Below are 10,210 nucleotides of genomic sequence, written 5' to 3' on the forward strand. Positions count from 1 at the left end.
TCCCTGCCATCAACTGCCAAAGGCAGTTGGTGCTCTTTGTTCCGAGCCAGGTAAGTGTACTGCACTGGTTTTACACAGGGACAGACTAGACAGACTAGAGAGGGAACACAAGACTTCAGCTGAGAATGGGATACACCTCTGCAAATCTGAGACCACCAAACATCACCACCCCTACTAGAAGGGCAGTTCTCCTGTGGCCATGAGCTGCATCAGGTCAAGATCAGTGCTAGCACCTGTATGTCCACCACCCACCCTGCCTGAGTGCCTCCCTCTGTCCTGGCCCACAGGCCAGCCAGGTGGGACACTCGCTACCAGCACAGCCCTCAGAGACTCGATCTGCTTGTTGGCCACAACTGTTGCTCCTTCCCCACCTGCATGCAGTGCCGCACAGACAAGTGGCACAATAATGGAGCTTCTGATGCCACCTTTAAAACAAAAACCAAGCAAAAACCCCACAACCTACTAGCCCAAACCCCCCTTTTAAAAAAGTAATTGTTCAAATTAATATTTTCTCAAAGCCTAAGTATCCTTTCAATAGCAGTGGTCACATTTCGAGTATATTCCTCTCATGGCTATTGACTAAAATAACCAAAAATAAAACTCGCATATTCCTTTTCAGGATAGGCAATCTCAAAGAGACCTTTTGAGATGTGTTTAGTGTCCATTCAATTGCATGCATGTGTTAGAATAATATTCATTTGGAAAAAAAAAAACCAAACTTGATTTCTTCTATGTGTTAGTGTCACACCGGTGCAAGCATTCAATATTTTTATTGCCTCATGCATTGAGGTTTTCTGCAATAAGAATACAATGAAGCTATCAGTAAAAGATGAGAACACAATGAAATGACAAGGAACATAGTATTTCATACTATTAGGCTTGTGAAACTTTATTTTTAAACTCTGAAAATTACTTTTTCCCAACCCACTTAAATACAGGAAAGCTAAAACACAATCCTAACTGACAGAGAACAGGTTGTAGTTCAAAGACTCCCATTCTGAGTAAAACAATTGAATAACAATGTATCTCACTGCTACCTATATATCAAATTTCTCTTCACAAATATTGTGCCCATGTTCCTCGTAATCTTCTCTAGTTACTACCATGTCTTCAAAATCATCATTTTCAGAAATCAGCTTCCCACCTTCCCAGGAGTAAGTAATAGGGCTGAAAAAAGAACAAACTTATTGTTATTCATCTGATAAGTTCATTTAAAATAGAGGTATGCAGCGATGATTTCCAAGACTTTTATTTAGCCATATCTATTTATTAAAAAAACATAGTTTTGATTGCTAAATCAAACCATCTAGCTCCAGACAGGTTATAAGACAAAGTCTGAAATTTTAGCAGGGCTAACTGATGTTGCTGTCTATGAAAAGCAAGTGCCCCTTTGGAGGCAGGTGTGGAGAAGGCAGGAAGTGGAGATGTCTTTGTATTTACTTTGCACAGATAATGACTTTTTAATAATATTTAAAAATACTCTTTAGCAATACTTTAAAAAAAGTTAAGATTTTTTTTGTACTTTCAAGATATACTTTTTTTGTCTCAACTCTGTACTCTGCTTCTGCAAAGATGTTACCCCTTCCAAATCCCTGAAGTGGCTACATTAATAATGACACGGCAACATTCAGAGGCTGAAAATTCTTCTAAGTTAGAGACTAAACTCTAATCTTGCATGCTTACATATCCACTTAAGAACAGTACCGTCTTATTTATCTGTTTACAATAAAAAGACTGATCCTGAAAACACTTAAACTTATATGCTTAACTTTATTACCCAAAGTACAGGGCAAACAGGTGGTCTCTAGTTTATTTGGTTTGTCTGAAAATACACTGATTTAAAACATTCTTCTTGTACAGTTTCGGTTCACTAAATATTTAAATTAACCCATTTATTCAATCTACCTTCTTCATCTGCAAAAGAAATCCTGCTTCTTAGTTTGTTCTGCTAGAAGGACAAAGTTTGTTCCATACAGTTTAGAACTTACTTTTCAGGAAGAACAACAGAAACATCATAGTCAGTTGGAGTAAGACATCGAACTTCAGAATAAACTCGATCCCTGAAGCCTGGAAAAAGGGTGTTTCCCCCAGTCAGAACTATGTTCTTGAAGAAATGAGGCTGCATTTCTGTAATATAAGTAAGTAAATCTGTAGTTAGAGACTGAATACATATTTAAAGTTTTTTTCCCCAATGTTGTTATGAATTGGGACAGAAGAAATATGCATAGAAGAATTTTATGTTCTTCTAATGCTCACATCAGTTAAATAATTCTATTGAGAAATACCAGGAAGTGATCAATCACACTCTGTTCTTTGTGATTTTTAGAATTTGGCTTTGATAACTGTTTTCTTACATTGCCTATTAAATGTAATGTCTACCAAAACAATTCCCCTTTCAAAAGGGATTTTAAATTACAGAATTTTTATAAGAGTAGAAAATAATAGCCTCAATGCTGCCACACTTATGTAGTGTCATAAAACCTATGAAAGTCTTCTTTGTAGTAATAACATTAATTACATTTACATCATCTATAAAATAGAAGCTTTAGTATTACTTCTGACAAACACAACAGTCAAAATCTTTTGTGCTTTGATGCTTAAATTACCGAGTTGGGTCAGTTTCACTTTTCTCGTAAGTTCGATTTTCCTCTTCTTTCAGTGAAGAAAAGTATTTACAACACAACTAAAACTAATTTCAAGTATATTCCATCATTGACATCAAAAACAGGTCATGTTAGATCCTAAGAAGAATGAAGTCTAAAGTGATTCACAGAAACAAGAGTAGAAACTAATCAATGAATTACCACAAAACTGTGTTTGGCTAACAGAGAATCTTGTAGACAATCAGTTCACATACACCAGAAGACAATCAGTTCCCAACAACTTAATTAACTGGTATATTGAAAGTACCAGCTTCTTAAGACACTTTTGGATGCTTTAAAAAAATCACAACAAATAACAAACAAACAAAAAAACCAAACCACACACGAAACAAACAAAACCAGAAACAACAAAAAAACCCAACGCAAAGCAGAACAACACTAGTTCCGCTCCCCTGCCCCCCAAGTTTTCAAAAGACTTCTGGGTTGTACCTTCAGGTAAATTCTGAATGGAATGAACAATGGCTTCAGGAATTCCCATCTCTTGAATACCAATATCTGAGGGATGGAAGAGTATTTCTGGAACTGCAAATCTTTCATTTGTTAGACGAAGTATTTGTTCACCAGTCTTGTATTTTCCACTTAACACCATCTCTTCCCTTGGCTAAATTAAAGGCATGAATAGTAGCCACTGTTTAAGAAAAGAAATTACACCCTAAAATATTCAGCTAATCTTTTTCATGTACTGCAGAGGTGGGCAGTATATTCTATGTTGTCATCAACAAATCTTTTAAGAATACATACTCTTGTATTAAATCTGAAGTGACTTTACTCATAACAACTGCAGTTTTGCTTAAGGCAAAATAAAACAGGCATGTACAAGAGTGGCCTTAAAATATTGGGACTGCTTCCAAAACTATGGCCAACTCAGTAAATGAGATAAAACTATTAAATTGTCTCCATTGGTATGAAGATTTTTTCAGGCTCTTCTATAACATGGCTTTGAAACTTTTGCCTATTATGGTATTTAAATGAAATCCAGAGGGACTTATAAGTATCAAAGCAGAGAAAACATTTTCCAACTTAACTTCAAAAAAACCAAACAACAATAATGATATGGATAGGTTGTATGACAGAGCACAGGCATAGAAAGCTAAAAGTATTAAATAATAGAACATAAAATACTATGCTGGAAAAATAGTATTTAATTTTCATCTCAACTTCCTAAGGAAAACTTTACCAACTAATGCATAGCATAGAAAGAAGTTACAATAAAGCATTAGAGAAAAAGAAGTCTTTTTAACCTCTCTACTAGACTTGTGCAGGAAAACAGTCCAAAAAGTACTTCAAAAACCATACTACCATTACCTTACAAAATCCTTTTTTGATTGTGCTGAAGTCTGGCAAAACATAATCTACCATTACAGTGTTTTCCTCTCCTTTCAGTCTGAAAGAGAAGAATGGAAAACGACAGAATAAAGAACCAATTCTAAATCCCAACTATTGTATACTGAAAATATTCCTCTGACTTAACGGGAAAATTTTCTGATTAAGAATGTAGTTTTATTTGTTTGTACAAATAGATTATTCAGAAGTACCAACTTTTACATTTAGTACCATTCTATACGTACTTGGCAATGTCCATGTCCTTGTAAAAGTCTTGAGAAACATAACATACATCTTCTTTCACTTGATTAATTACATGTGTTTCATCCATAACATGTAGCTGCCTGTGAAAAACCAAAACCATCTACATTTGAGAATAATTAAGTCGCAGCATTATCTGTCCAGTTTTCTACTGGAGATGAGCAACCACAGTTTTCAAATCACAGAAAGCTACTGTCTCAATATCTAAAACCTGTATTTAATTTACAGAAGCATTTCTGGCCTACTGGAGTTTAATAATTTCTTATTTCATAGTTCAATAAATACCAATATGTACCTGTATTTGCCCAATGTCTTCATAACAAGCATAGCCATAATGCTGCAATTAGCTCTACTAGCAAAGACCTTTACCTAGATAAAGTTCCAAGCTAAAGAACCCTAAAGAAAAGTTGATCCTATCGAATTTTATTTGTGGTATTGATAGAATCAGTTAGCAAACTTACTGATGATCTACTGAGACAGCTCAAAAAAATATGTAAGGACTTGTATAATTGTGACCACACACGTAACCTCAGCAATTTCAAAAGCACTGGTGCTTTAAAAATGAACAGCCTATTTCTTCAAAGACCTTAAACTCATCTTAATCCATTTTAAGGTTAAACTCAAGATGGCAGCTAGCAGATTATAACAGACAAAAATTCCCTTCTCCTCTTAACAGCATTTAATCTAAAATTCACAGAACCAGTAAGAATATCGCCATAAACTTCTAGCTCATTTCATACCAGGTCTGAAGAAGACGATAGGCATGCTTTACCTGTAAGAGATTATCTCCTTCAGATGGTTGGTTAAGAGTTTTCCTCCAACATTAATCCTACAGCAAAGAAGTAACACAAGGAATTCTGTCATTATTAACTTCAGGCATAGTAACCAGTTCTTCTAGAAAATGTATACTGCGGTTTACCTGATGATCGCCTCTTTCTTCTTTTTACTTCTACAATAAGGTACAATGTGTGTAAAAGAGTATCCACTATCCACAATGATACAACACAGCTCAGATGGATTATCTCGGAAATACCGGTGAGCACTAAGAGCTCCAGCTGAAATACAGAAAATTTAATTCCATTATTATATGAATATACACTTTTAGAATTTACATTGATATGAAAGTGTACTGGTTTCATATTTTAAATGCCTTTGACAGATTTCCAAGACCTCAATACATAATACCACAGACAACATATGAATTAATTTTGACAGTAGATAAAATTAAGTATCATATATGTGACCATTTATTCTTTTCCAATAATTCCAGTCTATGTTCAGTTTCCTATCCTAGAGTCCAAGCAGACTGATCACACCACAATATATAAAACCTATCTAAAGGAGGATCCTATATCCACCCATCTTTCAGAAGGGTTGTTATGTTATTTAAACATTCCCGCTAAGATACATTTCATGATTGTAATGCTGCGATTTATTTGCTAATACAAAACAAAACCAAACAAAAACCCACCCCATATCCCCCAAAAAAGGAAAGCTATCAATGACTTAACGCAAATTTTTGGTAGAATTTATCAAATGCTATCCTTTTTCAAAATCCATTTGTTATCTCTGTCATCCTGACTCTCCTCAACTTTCCTTTAATTATATACCATGACACTCTTAAGAAAGTAGTATAACAGTATAGCTGGAATTTCTAATTAAAAAAACCCCGTTTAATCCAGTTAAGAGCATATATAAGAGCATATTGCTCAAGAGCCAGGAAGGAAATTAAGTAATTGATTTACTGTCTTTATATATACATATGTATGTGTATGCATGCATGCTTATTTATTTAGCATGCTTATTTATTTATTTATAAGGTTAACCTTCAAAATATATAAATGTAAACTAGAAGGAGACAGACTCACCATTTACTCTAAGAACTGCTTGAAATTGATATTCTTCAAATAGAATTTCATTCATGGATTCTTGTATTGAAGTGAAGTTAAAATAAGGTTCAGTAATAATAATATTGGTATCCACAAAATCCACCTATGAAAAATACATTAAGATGGTCATTACACAAAATTTAGAACTTAATACTCCATTACCATATTTTTCAGCAGTTGAAGATCATGTAAATTTGAAGATATGATTACCACTTGCCATATCTGTTTCTAGAAGCTAGGCTTAGAAAGTTTTAGGTTTTTTTAAAGACTTCAAGAGCAGTGATACAACTTCATGAAATTAATGAGTAAAAACATAATAAAAGAAAACACCTTCATACATATTCTGCTCCTGTTACCATCCTTACAAATTGTAATCCAACATTTTAAAGAGATACCCATAAAGGAGCACTACAATACTAATGTAAGATACTTTACATTAATCCCATCAACTACAGAAAGATAGGTCGCTCCAGCAGCTCAGCATTTGCGTCACAAAATTACTTATCTAATAACTGACGATGAAGTCTTGCACAAAAGAGAACCAATAACAAAACCCCCAGTGACCTCTAATGAGGCCAGCAAAAGATCCTGGACTTTCCGTATTTACTGATATCTCAAACTACTTTATAGGGGACTTCAGATGGTTACTTCAGTCATAACTGGGCATGGCCCTGAAAGTATTATCAGCTCTGTCTCTCTGTAGTCTTCACTCATGAAAAGGAAGTAAAAAGAAGTTCTCCTCAAAACCGTGACTAAATTGAATCTAGCCCCAAAACTAAAATGAAAGCTATGTATCAAAAGCTAGCATTGTATATTTTTATGTATGGAGACATTACTTTCATTCTCAGGACCATTCTGCCTCCTAGGTGTTACAATGAACAAAAAAATTAGGAGTATATAACTTTTTTTTTTTTAAAGAAAAAATAAAACTGAAGCCTTACTGCACTTCTTGTGCTAAATCCAGCTCATGTGATAAATAAGAAAAATTAAGTATCACAGATCAATATTTTATCCATTCAACTTAATCATACGTAGAAAATGATTAGCCAAAAATGGTTACTCAATGTGTATGTCTTTAGGGCTACTGACCTGACTCATCATTCTCTGTTACATCAAGAGTTTCTTGATCTCTAAACCACGTTGTATCTGCCTGTAATTATTATTAACTTTTACTAACTTGAACTCTTAATTCCATTGATATGAACTTCTTAATATATGTGAACTGAACTCAGTATAAATACACATAAGACTAAAAAATTTAATTTTTTAAAAATTCCTACACCAGAGCTCAAAGTAAAAACTTTCTTCAGGTTGCAAAATAACAAGTCCCTGTGATTTCTAACTGAAGGTACTTTCAAAGAGAACAGTAACCTCACCAGTTCTATTTAATATCTGATGTACTTCTGTTAATTCCACTGGTCAGTATTTAACCTACAGAAAATCTGTAATTAAAAAAAGGTTCTTACTTGATACATTTCTTTTCCAAAAAGATAATCCCAAACCTGTCTCTGGACATCCCAGTTCACCAAGTAGCCCTGTAGGAATTTAGAAAAAAAATTACACTATCTAGAAAACAAACTCATAATGAAAAAAAAATACTAGAAATCAAAAAATGTGAGGTGACTGATAGACTGGTAATATAAAGAAACTTGAGAGTAAAAATGTCTAAATTCACACTTCTATGCTAAGCAGTAACAGTTACATACCATAAAGAACGTTACAAATATTCCCCATCAATATGTTAATTACTATATTACAAAAACAATGTAAATTGAGTTTCCTATATATATTATTCTCTTTGACAGAAGCCTGTCAGTCTGACCTTGATGCCAGGGAAGGTTTTGGAGCAGATCATCCTGAGTGCCATCACATGGCACATAAAAGACTACCAAGAGATCAGGCCCAGTCAGCATGGCTTTATGAAAGACAGGTCCTGCTTGATCAACCTGATCTCCTTCTACAACAAGGTGATCTGTTTAATGGATGAGGGAAAGGCTGTGGATGTTGTCTACCCGGACTTCAGTTTCCCCGCAGCATCCTCCTGGAGAAGCTGGAAGCTCATGGCTCAGATGGGCACACTCTTTGATGGACAAAGAACTGGTTGGAGAGCCGGGCCCAAAGAGTTGTGGTGGAGTCAAATCCAGTTGGTGGCTGGTCATGAGTGGCGATCCCCAGGGCTCAGAATTGGGGCCAGTTCTGTTTAATATCTTTATCAATGATCTGGACAAAGGGATTGAGTGCACCAAGTTGGGTGGGAGTGTTGATATGCCGGAGGGTAGGAAGGCTCAGGAGATGGATCTGGACCAGCTGGATCATTGGGCTGAGGCCAACTGTATGAGGTTTAACAAGGCCAAGTGCCAGGTCCTGCACTTGGGTCACAACAACTCCATGCGATGCCACAGGCTCGGGAAAGGGTTGCTGGAAAGCTGCCTGATCGAAAAGGATCTGGGGGTGTTGATCAACAGGTGGCTGAGTATGAGCCAGCAGTGTGCCCAGGTGGCCAGAAAGGCCAACAGCACCCTGGCTTGTATCAGAAACAGCATGGTCAGCAGGACTAAGAAAGTGATTGTCCCTCCATACTTGGCACTAGTGAGGCCGCACCTCAAATACCGTGTTCAGTTTTGGGCCTACAAGAAAAACATTGAAAATACCAGAAAGACACTGAGGTGCTGGAGTGCGTCTAGAGAAGAGGAACAAAGCTGATGAAGGGTCTAGAGAACAAGTCCTTTGAGGAGCAGCTGAGGGAACCGGGGCTGTTTATTCTGGAGAAAAGGAGGCTGAGGGGAGACCTTATCGCTGTCTACAACTACCTGAAAGGAGGTTGTAGCATGGAGGGTTGTTGGTCTCTTCTCCCAAGTAACAAGTGGACAAGAGGAAATGGCTGCAAGCTGTGCCAGGGGAGGTTTAGATTGGATATTAGGGAAAATTTTTACACAGAAAGGGTTGTCAGGCATTGGAACAGGCTGCCCAGGGAAGTGGTTGAGTCACCATCCCTGGAGGTGTTTAGAGGATGTGTAGACGTGGCTCTTAGGAACGTGGTTCAGGGGTGGACTTGGCAGTGGTAGATTAACTGTTGGACTTGAAGATCTTAAAGGTCTTTTCCAACTTAAGTGATTCTTTGATTGTTAAACTTCACACTGCTGAATTTGATTCTTGTATGATACTACATAAAAGTCTGCAGTTGGGGCATATTGTACGAAAACCCTTTCTTAAAACAATTTACATTTGGCTCAGGATATCTTACTTACTTTCTGAAAAGGGAGAATATAAAAAAGACCAGAGGGATCTTTAATTTCATCCAGTTGATTTGCTGTAAAGGTTTTCAAGCGTGCAGTCTTCGATCTGAACTGACAGTTGGGAATGACGCTGGAAAAGATCGGGACGTTTCACATTCACCATGATACGAGACACATCCATTATCTTTATCGATATTTTTGCTGCTGCGTTTTGCTTTCAATCAACGTATTTGAGCTAGTTACTAGAGAAATCTCCCAGTTGTGACGCCTCAGGTGCAGGCAGGGCACTTTTCAGACAAACGAGACACATCAACCCCTGCACACAGCCCTGAGTCACCCCCACCCGCCCCGTCCCGGTCCCTGTCCCGGTCCCTCTCCCGGGCGGTTGGGGCGGGTGTAACGGCCCCGGCGCGCGCCAGAGGGGCGGGGCCCGGCACCCGCCGCAGGGGCGTGGCCAGGCGGGGCCGCTGCGCGGTGAGCGCAGGCGCGCGATGGTCCCGCTGCCCGGCGAGGGGCTGAGGAAGAGGAGGGGCGGCCTCCCGTGCGCCCGGGAGCCGGCGGGGAGCGGCGGGAAGGCAGGTGCGCCGAGAGGGCGCCGGCAGAGCGATAAGGGGATCCCCGCCCGTCCCGCCCCCTCCCCAGCCCTCACCTGACGTTCGCGTGGCTGTAGCCGATCTTGGCGTTGTAGGCGCCGTTATCCAGCACCAGCGTCGCCATGTTCCCCACGGCGCCACGGCCGCCGCCGTCCCAGTATTGATCCGCCACCGCCGTGGATCTCTATGGTTACCATAGAGTGGAGGAGCAGCGCCCGCGCGTTGCCTGACGGGACGCAGGAGTG

The 10,210-nt window shown here is 38.3% G+C and overlaps 1 protein-coding gene across 1 annotated transcript; it reads right to left on the minus strand.

The window, feature by feature from the left end:
- Positions 1–882: 882 nt before the first annotated feature.
- ACTR6 (actin related protein 6) lies at positions 883–10,210 on the minus strand. The gene is made up of 11 exons (XM_065651554.1): positions 10,022–10,210; positions 9,385–9,502; positions 7,603–7,671; positions 6,116–6,239; positions 5,167–5,302; positions 5,020–5,076; positions 4,232–4,330; positions 3,969–4,047; positions 3,093–3,264; positions 1,989–2,127; positions 883–1,167 (listed from the first exon to the last, which is right to left on the minus strand). Exons 1-11 carry the CDS (start codon positions 10,087–10,089, stop codon positions 1,038–1,040), a joined length of 1,191 nt encoding a protein of 396 aa, XP_065507626.1. The 5' UTR covers positions 10,090–10,210; the 3' UTR covers positions 883–1,037.

The sequence above is a fragment of the Caloenas nicobarica genome, chromosome 1 (genome assembly GCF_036013445.1).
Source record: "Caloenas nicobarica isolate bCalNic1 chromosome 1, bCalNic1.hap1, whole genome shotgun sequence".
Lineage (NCBI taxonomy): Eukaryota > Metazoa > Chordata > Aves > Columbiformes > Columbidae > Caloenas > Caloenas nicobarica.

Excerpts from the sequence above, each read along its gene's own strand:
- ACTR6 (XM_065651554.1), bottom strand. The coding sequence starts at position 10,089 with ATGGCGACGCTGGTGCTGGATAACGGCGCCTACAACGCCAAGATCGGC. Across the intron at positions 5,077-5,166 it reads AAGAAAGAGGCGATCATCAG|GATTAATGTTGGAGGAAAAC; the intron begins GTAAACCGCAGT and ends TCTTTGCTGTAG. Across the intron at positions 1,168-1,988 it reads TCTGTTGTTCTTCCTGAAAA|CCCTATTACTTACTCCTGGG; the intron begins GTAAGTTCTAAA and ends TTCTTTTTTCAG.